The sequence below is a fragment of the Molothrus aeneus genome, chromosome 12 (genome assembly GCF_037042795.1).
Source record: "Molothrus aeneus isolate 106 chromosome 12, BPBGC_Maene_1.0, whole genome shotgun sequence".
NCBI lineage: Eukaryota > Metazoa > Chordata > Aves > Passeriformes > Icteridae > Molothrus > Molothrus aeneus.
This window is the reverse complement of record NC_089657.1, coordinates 1,471,978-1,486,113: the sequence shown is the minus strand read 5'-3', so window position 1 is coordinate 1,486,113 and position 14,136 is coordinate 1,471,978. Positions and strand designations below refer to the sequence as shown.

The window sequence follows — 14,136 nt, the reverse complement described above, 5'->3', positions numbered from 1 at the left end:
AAATTTCCTGCTCTTCTCTAATGTAAAGGAAGCTGAGCTTTCATCCTTGCAGCTCTCAGGGAGCCTCAGGTAACCTCTCGCTGTCATGCTGGAAGGAAAAACAAACTGCACCAGCCTGAGGTGGAGAGAGCCTTTGCTTGTGCTGGACCTCAGTGCTAGAGGATTGGGCAGAGTCACTTGCACAGTGCACAAATCCATGTTGGAAGCAGATTCCTTAGCTCACCCACTGCAAACCAACAGGAAAGTCTGCAGTCCCTTTCCAAAGACGCCTTTTTGCCCAAAGGGGAGGCAGTTCAGTTTGCATTTGCTGTCTGTGAGCGGGAGCTGGCAGGCTGTGGAATAACCCGGTGGTCAGGAGTGATGGATGGCTCTCAGAGCAGTGGCACTTCCACCCCGCACTGTGCACTGCTGCCAGGTCCTGCTGCACTCCAGCCTCTACAAACATGCTTCCAGAGCCTAGAGTGGCTGTTTTCCATCCTTTCCCAGTCAGGAATAAGTGCAGCCAGCAGTCCCTGGGTGCGTGCTCCGGCAGGATGGGCTGGGAGGGGGCTCTGCTGGAGTGTGGGCTGCTTTTAAGTACAGAATGTTTTAGGAACCAAATGACTTGTGATGCCTACAGCTAATGCTGTGAGCTCTGAGGGCTCGGACACACCCAGCACCTCTTACTCATGCATGCAAAGCGCGAATGGGATGTTATTGAAAATATCCCGTGGAGCCGTTGGGATGTGCATGTTCCGTGCTGCAACACTCCATGGACTTGATAGCAAACAGCAAACAAGGAGCATGATCAGTGCACAGACGTGTTCTGTGGCTTTCCTTCACGCTGGTTAAACTCCTGGTGGTAGGGAGAGAGTTTTCTGGTGCCTTGCAGTGGCTCCAGCACATGGGGGCCCATGGGATGCTGGCAGTGGCAGCTGGGAACAGCATGTCCTCAGCACTCTGAGCTCTCAGGAGGGCTTGAGAGAGCCAAGTCAGGAGAACTCCAGTGGGGAAAACACCAACCACAAAGCTTGACTTGTGGGAGAGCAGCTGGCTCCACACTGGGAATCAAAGCAAAGGTGGAGGCTTGCTCTTTAGTGAAATCATTTGTTTAGGGCTGTATCTCCCAGAATAGGCAATTGCTGAGGGATGGGATGGCCAGGTTAAACTGGTAACCTGAGACAGGGAACTCGTCCCCAAGCTTTGCTGTCCCCACATAGGAAGAATGGCTCCCAATGCAAGGACCCTGGCGCAGCCCAGCTGCTCAGGGGAGCTGTGTGGTACTTGCTCATCTGCAAAGCTGATTGGTTTTGTACAGCAGCCTTTGGCTGTGACACTGAAGATTTACTGAGTGCAGCAAAGTGATGGCCTCCCCTTAGCAGGAATTAATTTTTACAAAACACGCTGCAAAATTTGGCTGCTTATGGAAACGAGATGCACTTGGGAAAATTAACCTGATACTTCCCTTGTGTTTTATCCCAGTCTTTCTCTGATGTTCCTTGATAAGTTTTGCAGAGTGGGTAGGTAGGGCTTGGCAACCTCTGCAACCTGCAGAGTGGATTTTCTGCAGTTCTTCTGCAATTTCCAGTAAGTGCCAGTGGAAGAGTCATCCCCAGTCTCTGGACTAGTAACTGTGTTCATTTTGCATCAGATGCATTTGTCATTGGGAAAGTTGACCTAGCCAGCTTTGTCTTTGAGGTCTAACAGAGTTTATCTTCATTTAACATTTATTTTTTGTTATTATTAGCAGCTTTTGATTGATAGTGTTCCAAACAAGTTTGTTCTGTGCTCAGTTTGAATCGTTTCTACTGAACTTCAATTGCCTCTATCTACAAGCCTTTGAGAATAGGAAAGTGGTGGCATAGGGGCAGGTTATGTAAAAAAGGCTCTTTGGCAGCAAAGCCAGAAATGTGTCACCCCTGCATGGCATTTTCTTAACTCCAGGTTTTCACACGGGAAATTGATTCCGCCTGGAGTGCAGCAGAAGGTTTGTACCAACACACAGGAGCTTGCACATGATGATTGTAATATGGTTAATAATGGGAGTTCCCAGGTAACTCCCATGAGCTTCAGTGGGAGAGCAGATCCCCATGATGCTGGGAAGGGATAACTGCAATAGGTGTTGCTGTTTCATTAGGTGCAGGCAGGGCCAGTATTAAGGGTAGGCAAAGTAGGTGGTTGCCAACTCCAGCAGAAAAGCAAATCTCGAAACGTTCCTTATTGTAATTGGTAGGAGGGATTTTTATTGTATTGTTAAGAAAATGAATGTGGGGGAGAAGCAGGACAAGAGAAAAGGCTCCTGGTTCACCTCAGGAAGGAGGCTGAGCTGGTGGTGTGTGGCACCCGGGATCCCACGCTGCTCCGTGTTTTGCTGCAGGGGTGAATGTGAATGTGGCAAATTAGCTCTTCTGGGAAGGTCTTTGCCCGCTTCCAGCTCTCTGGGTGGAAACTTTCTGGGCTTTAGCTTTTGGAATTCACTTAGAAACGCTGTCAGGTTCTCTGGGAGCAGGAGGGTGGTGACCTTGTGGTGGCTGTCACTCCGGCTCAGCAGGAGCCCTGGGTTTCAGTGGGAAGCCTGCCCTCGTTTGCACAGAGACAGAAGCAGAGGTGGAACCATGGGGTCAGCACCAGACAACAAATTAACTTGACAAATGCTGCGACTCACTGAGCTGCAAATTACATCAACCCCTTTATTAATTTATATAACCCTGAGCATCCCCCTGGGGAGCGCTGGCTCAGCGCTTCTGAGCAGCCCTGGGGGTGCCCCACGCTCTGCTCCAGAGGGTGAGGGCTGAGCCTCCCCTGCTCCTGGTGCCACTGCCTGGCTGCTGTCCTGGTGCTGCCTTGGGCTCCCTTCTCCAGAGCAGGGAATGCTCTGCTGGGTGCTGGTGCTTGTGGGCACTCAGAGCTGCATCTCCTTGGGAAGGGATGAGCACTCAGTCCCTCCCTTCATGCATGGCAGCAGGGCCAGGCTCTCTCTGGTACAGCCAGTGAGTGACAGTGCAGGAGATTGCTGAGGACTCGTCCTGCAACGCTCGTCTCTCATCTGCTAAATCAAAATCCCATGTGCTGTTCCTCTGCCTCACCTCCACCGAGTTTCGGCTTTCCTCGGTCGGTGGAAGTTAATGGCAAGTAAAGCCCCTTACATAACACCTCTCCATGGAGACTCTGCTCCCTTAATTAGGGATCTTCTCAAAAGTCAGCCTGCGTGACAAATTACCCACATGCACATGTTGGTGCTTTCAGCAGGGGAAGGTAAAATGAGGTTGATGACATTGGTTGTTGCAGGCAGTGTTTAAGTGCTGCCCCAAGGTGACACAATGCACCTCTGTCACTTGAGAGTGGTGGTGCCTCAGTTCCCTTTGTCCACTGCTGTCCCCCAGGTGGGCTGCAGTCGCAGAGGATGGGAGTTGGCACACAAGGAAAAGCTGATTTTTTTTCAGGAAGTGGCATTTACTCCTGGCTTTAAGGCACCTGAGCAGAGTTGCTGCTCTTTGCAGAGGATGATGGTGGGATGTGCTGCACAGCTCTGTTCCCCAGCAGCTGAGGAAGGGATGAGGAGCAGGGGCCACCCTGGCTCGAGACAGCACCGATGAGCTGCTGGTGGTGGAGAGTTGTGCCTCCATCACAGCATGGCAGGAGTGAATCAGTGCTGTATGCAGTGGTGGCTTGGAGCTCCCCGGGGTGTGTGAGGCTCCTTGGAGATGTGACAGCGAAAAAGGCTTCAGGCTTTGAGCTGTTTGAACTCCAGAGCTCTTTGGTTGAGCCTCCCCAGAGGATCCGTGTGCCCTCCCTTGAGTGCCCCTGAGGCTGTGGCTGTGCTGTCCCTGGAGCAGGTGCCATGGGTACAGGAATCTCAGCAGCCAGCTCCTCATCAGTCAGGTTTGGTAGGCAATTCTGGACTCACACAACTCTCCCATCCCACCCTGGTCTTGCTCCATACTTGGACTCAGTTGACGTTTCTCAACGTTTCTCCTCATGCGTTGCCACCAGCGAGGAAACTCCACCAGGGTGAATTGTGGTCTCCTTTTCTGTGCCTCCAGCTGTCCAGAGATGATTGATAGTTATTACATAATTGCAGGATTGATGCACAAAAGGAGTTGAATCCAGAGCTGTCCAGTTCTTTGTGTTTCTGGCACTTGGGGGACACAGGGAATCCCAGAGCTGGGCTGTACCAGCCACTGGTGCTGGGCAGCCACAGCCCTTGGGGTTGAGAGAGCAGAGACTTCAAGACAAATTTATGTCTTTGAGCTCATTGTAGCACTGGCTGTGAAATACTGTGACCAAAATGTCCTATTTGGTTGCAGGAACACTTTGTTTCTTTTTTTATGTGGCTGCAACTGCCCTGCAAAATGGGGGGAAAACTCTGTAAAACATTAGAGGAGTACTGGTGGGGTGAGATGTTGGCTTAGTGACACAATAGTGTTTTAATTTGTGGTTTGGACTTCTAAAATCAGATTTATTTATTTATTGCAAGATTTACAGCAGTCACAGATATCAGTGAGCACAGGCAATTGTATATGATGGCAAAGGCTGCAGAGGCAAGAATGTCTTTGGGTCTCTAAACTTCTGTAAATAGCACTTGAAAACTTCTGATCATTGATAAAACAAGTCTTAAATTGTCTGTTTGCTTCTAACAGACAGAATTCTGTGATAGAGGATGTGGTATCTTTTTTTACATTGTTTTAATGGTACCTGTTAAGGAAACCAGTGCACACCCAGCAATCTCTTGGCACATGTTAAACAATCACCTGCCTGTGTCTTTCACTGTTTTAATGTGCTTTTACTCAAGATAAAATACAGCATTTAAAAAAAAAAATCTGATCATGTCATGAACACGACATTAAAAAACCTCTTGATAAGGACCTGCATCATCAACTGTGGGCAGAGATCTTGTCCTTTTCTGAAAGAGCCCTCTCCAGAAGGAAACCTTGTGCAGATCCTGACCTCCTTGACAGTGGAGTTGCTTTCCAGAGAACGCACAGGCCCTGCAGTAGCCATGAGGAACCTCTGTCCTGATGCTGTACAGCTCCACAGCACGTAAGGAGATGGGGCTGCCAAGCCTGTGGGAGCACACCCATCTTCTCCTCGTATATTTTGATGTTTTTAGCACGTTGAAGTCTCAGTGTTCCTCATCTGTTGGATGCCACCATGTTCAAAACAGCCCAGCCCCCCTGCTAATGCAGTGTGAGGAATCCTTCCTGCAGGGCAGGCTCTGTTTTCATTCAGGGCACTGGGATGCCCAGGTGAGACTGAGGCTGGGTGAGGTGAGATGGTAACGATAGCACCTTGTCTTTGCTCCTGACCTGCAGCTCCTGCTGTTTCCTGAGGTGTGTCTGGGCCATCGGTATTCCTGGAGCAGAGCATCCTCCAGTCTTTTTCCCAAAGAGAAGTTTCCTGCTGGATTCTGAGGTGCCCATCTGTGTGGTTGAGCAGTGTAGGTGGAAAAAAAGGAGAAGAGGCTCTACCTCAGGGTTCAGCTATGCCTTGGTGGCCTCGTGGTGTTCATGGCTGGGTACCACCTCCTGTGTGGCACTCCTCTCAGCATTCCACTGGGATCCTGGTCCTGCAAGGAGCGAGCAGGGAGGTAAACCAGGAATTCTCCCAATTCCTCTCCATGGGATCCAGGTCCAACATAAACTTTCAAGATGATCCCTAGCAGGATTAAAGTCCTCCCGGAGCAGGCAGAGGCAAAGCTATTCAGCAAAACAAGGTCATGCTGCCTTTTTTTTGGTAAGCACAGGAATCAACAAAGCGCTGTTATATAACTTCTATTTATATCCCACTTGCTCACTAGCTGCAGGCACACAAGAGTAGCTGAGAAGGGAATTTAATGAGCTCTCAGGGCTTGCTCACCTTCCAGAGCGGGTAGGAGCCAGCTTGTTTTTGAAGTGCGTCAGCAAATGAAACTGGTGGTGGGTGGGTGGTTTGGGTAGGTGGACTGACTTGTTGCTATGGTTTTCTTTAATTCCTCTGTCTCTCAAGGAGATCTTACACTTTTTTTTTTTCTTTTGGGGAGTCTGCAGACTTCCTTGTTTCTCACACCTACGCAGCACTTGCCGGTTTGGTGGGGAATGGGCTCCATGCTCCTGCTATGGGATATGGGCTCCTTGTTCCTGCCATGGGATATGGGCTCCTTGTTCCTGCCATGGGATATGGACTCCTTGTTCCTGCCTTGGGATATGGGATCCATGATTCTGCTATGGGATATGGGATCCATGATTCTGCTGTGGGATATGGAATCCATGATTCTCCTATGGGATATGGGATCCTTGCTCCTGCCATGGGATATGGGATCCTTGCTCCTGCCATGGCTGAGCTGAGTGACCCAGCCCTGTGTGTTCCCACAGAGATGCAGGAGGAACCCAAATCAGCAGGACAGACCCCGAGTCTCCCAGGCTCCCGAGGCCATCTGTGAGCCCAGACCCCACAGTGCTGTTTGTGCCTGTTGTTCCCCCACTGTGCCTCCACCAGTGTCACCTCATCCTTCCAAGGGCTCATGCTGGCTCTGGAAGGGTGTGAGGGAAGTGTCTCTGTGTGAGGTTTGTTGTTGCTTTCTTCTGGCAGACGACTTTAAGTTGCATCAAGATTTTGGGTGTTGCAGTAGGAGAACAAGTAGGATACAGGGGCTCTTCCTGGTGTAGTTGTGCTGCTGGTCTCATTTAAAGCTGGCTGGGACAGGCAAGCATTTCCACAGGTCAGGCTCTGTACACTCATCACCCCCAAAAAACATTCTCCTATAAGTGGGCAGAACCCTCAGCAAAGAGCAGAGCTGTGCAGGGTGGAGAGTGGATGCCCATGGCAGGGAGAGTTTGTCTTATTTGTGGAAAATAGAGCTGGGAAGTCCTCCTTCTGCTTTCAGGACAAAGTTTATTTTACAGTTTGCAAAAAAAACAGGCAATTGAGGTGTTCTGGCAGATTTTCCTTATGGGTTTATTTCAAACTGTGAAGTATGTTCAGTGTGAAATATTTCAGCTGCCATTTCCTTAAGCTATGCAAGACTAATGATATCCATCACTCATGCCCAAAGTGATGGATCTCCAGCGAGCCAGGACGTACGAGAGATTGAGAGAGGGAGAGATTAGTGATATTTAAAATAAATAAATGAGGAAGGACCGAAAGCAGAGTTAGGTTGGAATTCTCTGCAGTGGAAGCCCTCGCAATATGTTTAGGCAGAATGTAGAGGGTTGGCACTTGTGCTTAATTCAGTGCTTGTGTTAGTGCAGTTCCCCTTAAAATGTGGCTTGTTTGAAGTAGTCCAGCTCTAAGAAGTCGTCTGGGGGTGGCAAACTTCCTGCAGAGATGAAGTAGCACACAAGTTTTGCATTAGTTCGTGCTGGCAGCCTGGCTGGATAACCCGAGCAAGCTGAGGTCCCTGCAATGATTTCTCTCTAGTGTTGGAATAAAATGTCCTGAGTTGAAGCCAGATCACTGAGCTTTCTCCTCCTTCTGGAGGGACTTTCCTCTCTGCAATCTCCCTGGCTCACCAAGTTCCAGGGGTATTTTCTGCTCACTGGCATTTGGGAAAAAGGAAAGGAGACAACAGCTAAAGCAGTTTGCTTTAATTGCTGAGGTGCTTGCTGGGGCTTTGCTTTCCCTGGTTTCTCGGTAATCAGAAGCTTGTTTTGCTGGGGAATTCTTTGGGATGCCTTGGGATGGTCTGGCAGGGCTTGGTGGCTGATGAAACATCCAGGGGAGGGTGCGGCCCCGGGAACGCTCCGAGCTCCGTGGGCTGACGGCAACCTCGGGGTGGCTCCTGCAGCCAGGGCTGCCTCAGGCCAGGCCACCCCTCCTGGGGAGCAAACACAGCTCAGCAGAGCCTGCCTGAACCCAGGGTTTTGCTTAAACTGCTGGGTTTTGCTGCTGCCTCTCCCAGGATCAGTCAGACAGCCCAGGCTGGAGCGAGTCAAGGTGTTCCAAGGGAAACAGTCCCAGTGTTGTTCCTTTTCTTGGCTGGCAGAACTGTCCTGACTTGGGAGCAGAGCCAGCTGACGGGGTAGGGAAAGGTGTTCCCAGTTTAGGGGCAGCACACACAGCCCAAACTGGCAAGGCTTTCAGAGGCAAGGGCTAGAAATCAGCTGCCTTCAGCTGCTGCCTCTTTTTGGTTTTTTCCCATTTAACAATCCTACACTGGGCACAAGCTCACTCATCATTAAATTTACTGTGGATTAGTTACCTGGGTGTGTCCTCTGTACACCTTACACAAAGGTACCAGACTGCTGTGCTGTGTGGTTTCACTCTCCACAGGACAGATGTCAGTTCTGCTGGCTTAAATCCAATTTGTTACCCACTGCTGGTATGAGAGACACGTTAAGGAGCATTTGTCCCTGCCCTGTGGTTATCCTGCCTCCATAATCCCCATCCCCCCTGAAGTGCTGGGGAGTTAGCTGAGCTTCTCTTCCCCTCATCATTAGAAATTTTGTATATTTCATATGTCAGAGGTCTTAGAATTAAATGTTAATGCCAGGAAATGTGCCCATTCTTTGGTGATTTATTTTTTTTTAATGTGGTTCTACAATCCAGCTTGTTAATGATTTGCAATATTTAAGAACATGCCAAAAAATACCCACCACAGAAAATGATAGTAATGCTGAATAAAAAGTCAGCAAGCAAAAATGGTATTTTCAGTTTAGCACGAAACGTTAGGTAAACATTTCACAGAGTATGTAAATAGTCAGAAGGGAAGAGGAGACCAAGTTCCTGGGAATAACTACAGAAGAGACACAGGCTTAAAAAAACATCAGTAACTGGAAGTTAGGGGCATAAAGAACATTTCTAACAGTTGTTAACCACTGGAACAGACCATAGAGAGATGTAGTTCATCATCTCTGACACTTCCTCAAGGAAAACAGGATTATTATTATTTTCTCAAAAAACACATGAAACACAGAGTCATTGAGGGAGTTCGAGGGGCTGCTGGTGCTCCAGGGTGGGCAGGGCTGTTCCTGGTCCAGGTCCTGCAATTGGAACTTGGCCTTTGGTTTTTCTTTTCCAGAGAAATCCATCTCTGGATTTGCAGCCCTTCTTCTGCCACTTGTGCTGTGCACCAGGAGATAAAGTCATAGGTGATGATGGGATTTACTTACTGACCTCCTCTGGCCCAGGGGGATGCCCTGCTGGGCATGAGGCTTCTGGCTGGAGTCCCTTAGGAGCAGAGTTGGGTGATGGAGAGGAAAGGAAGTTATTCCACAGGTTTCCTGGTAGCTGGTGTTATCAGTTGATCTGCTCTATGGTGCTTCAATCTGGATGTCAGCAGGAGCAGTGGCGTGGCTGCTTTGCAGATGGGTTCTCCTTCCATCCCCTTGGAACACTGAACATCACTGAATGATTCAAGGGGGATCTTCACTGTTTCAAGGGGATGGAAGGAGAACCCAGCACAGGCATCTCTGTGGTGATGTGCATCACTGCATCTGTGCAGGAGGTGGTTGGTTGCTCCCTGCCTGGAAATGATGGAGGGCTCTGTGGTGATGTCCTTGCTCACAGTGAGTATCTGTGCTGTCAGACACTCTTGTCACGTGGGGAGGGTCTGTGTTTCCTTCTGAGGCTGTGTAATTAATCACCATCCCATTAGCCAGCCGTGGTTGCTGTGCTCTGGAGATCAGCTGGGCTGCCCTGGCCTGGGGGCACTTGAAAAGCTCTTTGCTGAGCCTGAGTCCATGGGGCAAACCTCCCAGGCTGCTGTGGCCCTGCCATGGCTCCTGTGCAGGGCTCAGGACTTAACAGACATTAACAATGCAAGGTTGAATTAAAATGTGGTTTCACAATGTGTGAATGCCAGAATGCTTTGGGTTGGAAGGGACCTTAAATATCATCTACTTCCAATTCCCTGCCATGGGCAGGGACACCTTCCACTAGCCCAGAGTGCTCCAGCCTGGCCTTGGACACTGCCAGGGATCCAGGGGCAGCCATGGTTTCTCTGGGCACCTGTGCCAGGGCCTCCCCACCCTCACACGGAGGAATTTCTTCCCAAAATCTCATCTAACTCTGCCCTCTGGCACTGGGAAGCCACTCCCTGTGCTCTTGTCACAAATCCCTCTCTGGCCTTCACTGTCCATGTCTCCAGTACCAGATGGAGCTGTGTCTCCACCACCTCTCAGACAGCTTTTCCCTACTGGGACAGCCAGACACAGCCCCTGCTGGTTCCTTGTGGGACACAGCTCCCTGCCTGCAGCAGGTTCTAAGGAGCTCCCAGACCCCAGTGTGATGGTGAGTGGATCCTCAGGGATGGCTGGTGTCAGATGCTGCAGTGTCAGGGCTATGTTTAAAGCTCTGCTCCTCAAAATCCCACAGGAGTGTGGAGGTTGGCTGTTCCTCCACGCTTGCTCTTTCAGCAGCCTGTGGTTCCATGGTGTCTGTACACAAGCCAGGACCCCAGCAGACGGTGCTCTAAAATGGCCACTCGATTTCCGTTTTAAAAAGGGAGATTTCTCCACTTTCTGCTTGGAGGCTATATCTGTAAATAAGATTTTAGGATTTCTGTCATAATTATCACCACCCGTTACCTGCTCAAGCGCAACTTGCAAGATCACACCTCTTAAAATACAGTATCTTTGGGAGCTGGCATGTGGTTGATTCATATGTGTGAAGGTGTTAGGCATCCTGACCTAAACTGAAACAATCATTTGGTGACACCCCTTCAGTGTATGCACAGCATGCACAAAAAGCTTTACTGGAAATGCTCCTTTCATTTGGGGCTTTTTCTCTGAAGTGCAGTGGAAACTCAGTTAAAAAGCTTGAAAAGATGACAAAAATCAAGTCTGTCAGCAAGAAGTAATTACTCTCATAAAAGGTATTTCTTTGGTGTGGTTCATTAGAAAAAGGCTTTTCCTTCAGCACAGCTTCATCACAGGGAAATTCCTCCTGTCTGGGCTCTGCAGATGTGACAGTCAGGTCATGGCCATCACTTCCTGACAGCCAAATTTTTCAGAAAGTGTTTGGCCTTTTTAGAGCCTGAGGTTTCTGCTGGTCTATCTGTAAATGATTGCTGTTGTTGTTACTATTGTAATCTTGGTAGAGTGAAATTTCCAAGATGCTCCTTGGATACAAACTCTTCCTCTCTCTATTCTTGCAGCCACCAAGTCTCAGAGTTAGTTCAGGCTTGGCTGCCTCAACCTCCCAGTTATTGAGGGGCTGTTGATCAGTCTCACCCCCTTCACAGGGGAGAATTTCTTGAATGTACCTAATCTAAGTCAGCCCTCATTCAGTTTAAAGCCATGGGAAAACATTATGAGAAAACATTCAAATTGTTGATAGAAAATCTTGGATTGGATATTTTATTTTTACTGTACCAATGCTAATAAATGAACTGGGCACCCAGATCACCCTGGGCACATCACAGGCCCAGCAGTGTTTGGGCAGAGGGCACGGAGTCCTGCAGTGCTCTGGCAGCTCTGCTTTGCTGGGCTCTCTGGTGGGTGTCAGGAGGGGGTACTGCTGTGACTGGGTTTGGGGTCTCTGTCCTGGGTTGTTCTCCTTTCCCTCCTCTTTGTTAATACCAGAAATAAACACAGTCTTCAGAGTTTACCTGAGGTGCTAAGGGCAGGTGGGAGGTATTGCAGTGGTGGGAGGGGTATCTCCTGAATATTGACCACGTTCTTTAAATAGCCCCACTCCTGCTCAGCCTGTAATCAAAGGCACAGCTCTGGGAGTGTTCAAAGTCACTCCGTGTGCTCTCCGTGCAGCTGCTGGAGTGATCAAAGGCGGCAGCAGCCACGGCCCCGTGTGCTCCACAGCAGAGCGGGCAGGATATATTGCTGTTCCCATTTTAATTTGTTTTTTCAATAAATCAGCCTTCATTCCTATTCATCATGTAAAGCTGTTGGATGGCGAGCCGCTGCAGAATGCTAACTAATTTCATAATGCTCTGCATAAGGTGACCCACTTACAAGTTCATCCTTCAGTCGTGTTTAAGCTCTGGTCCTGATTTATGTAACAGCATATTGGTTTCATCAAGAGTTGTCTGATCACTCACTGTGTTGGCTCCTTCTTGACCTGTGCATGATTTGTATTCTTCTCGATTTTAGGGAGAACTTTCTGTCTCTGTGCACATATGTGCAGAAGAAGAGTAATAAACCTTCTTAAAAGTAGTCAGTGCTTTGAGTTTTTCTGTCACTTAAAGATATATTGGGGTGGGAACTAAAAAGGGTTTTAAGGAGCCTGCTGCAGGCAGGGCAGGGGAAACTCAGCACAAGATGTCCCTCACAGCATCGCCCTGTTTGTACATTTTTGGACTGTGATTAACATTGGCTTTTGCCTGTTGTGAGTCACAGTCCCTTGGATTTGAGGGTGAGAAGGCAGGACAGTTCTTCTTCTATATTTTGCCCATACCCTTTTGTTTCTGCACTGATAATCAAATTATAGGGAATTCCCTTCTCCTTACCTTAATTTGTGGTACTTACCTTATCTCCCTCGTTGAGAGTGAGGTGTGCTGCCCAGTTGTATCAGGCTGGTGTGATTTTTATTGTCCTCACTTCTCTTTAAACCTGCATTTGAAGTTGTTAATGAGGGACCTAACAAAGCTGAGACACTGGAGCTGCCTCACAGTAAACTTCACGTTTCCATTGCTGCGAGTTTCAGCTTCCTAACAGCTAATGAAGCTCCCAGTCCTGCAGGATACCACACATTGCAGAAAGGTGGAACTGTCTGGGTTCAGACCTGTGTGTGGAGCTACAGATGCTGTTCCTTTTCTCTTGCAGCATTCCTTCTTCTGCCGACTGACGGAAGATAAGAAATCTGAGAAGTTCTTTAAGGTTTTTTATGACCGCATGAAAGTGGCGCAGCAAGAAATCAAGGCAACTGTCACAGTCAACACCAGTGACTTAGGAAACAAAAAGAAAGATGAAGACTCAGACAGAGATGTTCCCAACAGGAAAAGAGGTAATCCCCAGTCATTCCCCTTCTGAACTGACAGGGAGTGTGTTTTGAACTCATTTCAATTGATGCAATAATGCCTTGATCTCTGATCCCACAGAGCAAAGTTCAGAGATCAGTGGTGCCCTGGCTCAGGATTTCGAGAGCTTCATCCCCTCTTCATCCATTTGTGAGGTTGTGTTATTGAAATGAGGAAAAGTCTTTCTGAGCTGAGACTCTGCTGCCTTGTCTCGTGACAAGCTGCCCAAACGCGAACCATAGGAACAACCCTGGGCTGTGGGTTGTGGTCAGTGCCTTCTCTAACAATAAGTGAAGAAAATCTAATTTTGTTCTGAAGCAGGTCCTTTTACCACAACTCCTGCTCGTGCTAGACGTGTGTGCCCTAACCAATTAATCCCCAGATTGGTAACCCTGCTGTGGTTGGTGTACGAGGTGCAGAGTGTGGCACGAGCCCCTCACCTACACTAAACGTACTCACCAAGAGCTGCTGCTCATCAGCTGGGCCTGCGGGTGAAGCTGCCAGGGGACAGATTTCCACACAGCTTCCCTGAGGAGGATGTGTGCTGGTGTGTTGCAGTGAGGGAGCCCATGACCCAGATCACAGAGGAGGTGCGGGACCAGCTGCTGGAGGCGTCGGCGGCCACGCGGAAGGCGTACAACACCTACCGGAGAGAGGCCGACCCCGAGGAGCACTACTCAGCAGGGGAGGGGGCCCAGGCTGCAGCAGACAAGAGCAAAGATGAGCTGGAGATGAGTGCTGTCATCTCCATCATGCAGCCCATCCTGCGCTTCCTGCAGCTGCTCTGTGAGAACCACAACCGGGACTTGCAGGTACCGGCTGGTTCCGGGCACCTGTGCTCAGGGTGCCTCCTGCACTCACTGCTGCCACACCATTATCCCTCACCCCAGGCCTTTTTAAATGGATTATGTGACCAATTATTCTCTTTGGTCGTGATGTTAATCCAAAAAAAATGTACTTGCACCTTGCTGGGCTGACACGAGCAAATCCAGTTATCCAGTGGTCTTTGAAAGGTACATACATTAAAGGTGGTGGGATCAACACTTCTTGGGGTTTTTAAAAAGTATTTGTTAAAATCAGGCAGGTGTTGTACTGTGAAGTTACTGATTTGCTTTTGAGAGGGGAGAGAAAGAAAAGAAAGAAAAATCATGTAGGAAAATGAAGAGGACATTGGGACTTTGGTTCCAGCAGCCTTCAAGATTAACTTTCCAGTAACCAGGTTCTCCTGGATTTTCTTGGATCTGTTCATGTGCCTAGCTAGAGTTGAG

General features: G+C 49.0%; 1 protein-coding gene across 1 annotated transcript in view; it reads left to right on the top strand.

Moving 5' to 3' along the window:
* The window catches only part of ITPR1 (inositol 1,4,5-trisphosphate receptor type 1), a 162,882-nt gene that overhangs the window by 108,262 nt on the left and 40,484 nt on the right, over window positions 1-14,136 (top strand). Inside the window, exons 44-45 of the mRNA XM_066558246.1 lie at window positions 12,675-12,855; window positions 13,427-13,680. Coding sequence (XP_066414343.1) covers window positions 12,675-12,855; window positions 13,427-13,680 — 435 coding nt within the window. The remainder of the gene's footprint in view (window positions 1-12,674; window positions 12,856-13,426; window positions 13,681-14,136) is intronic.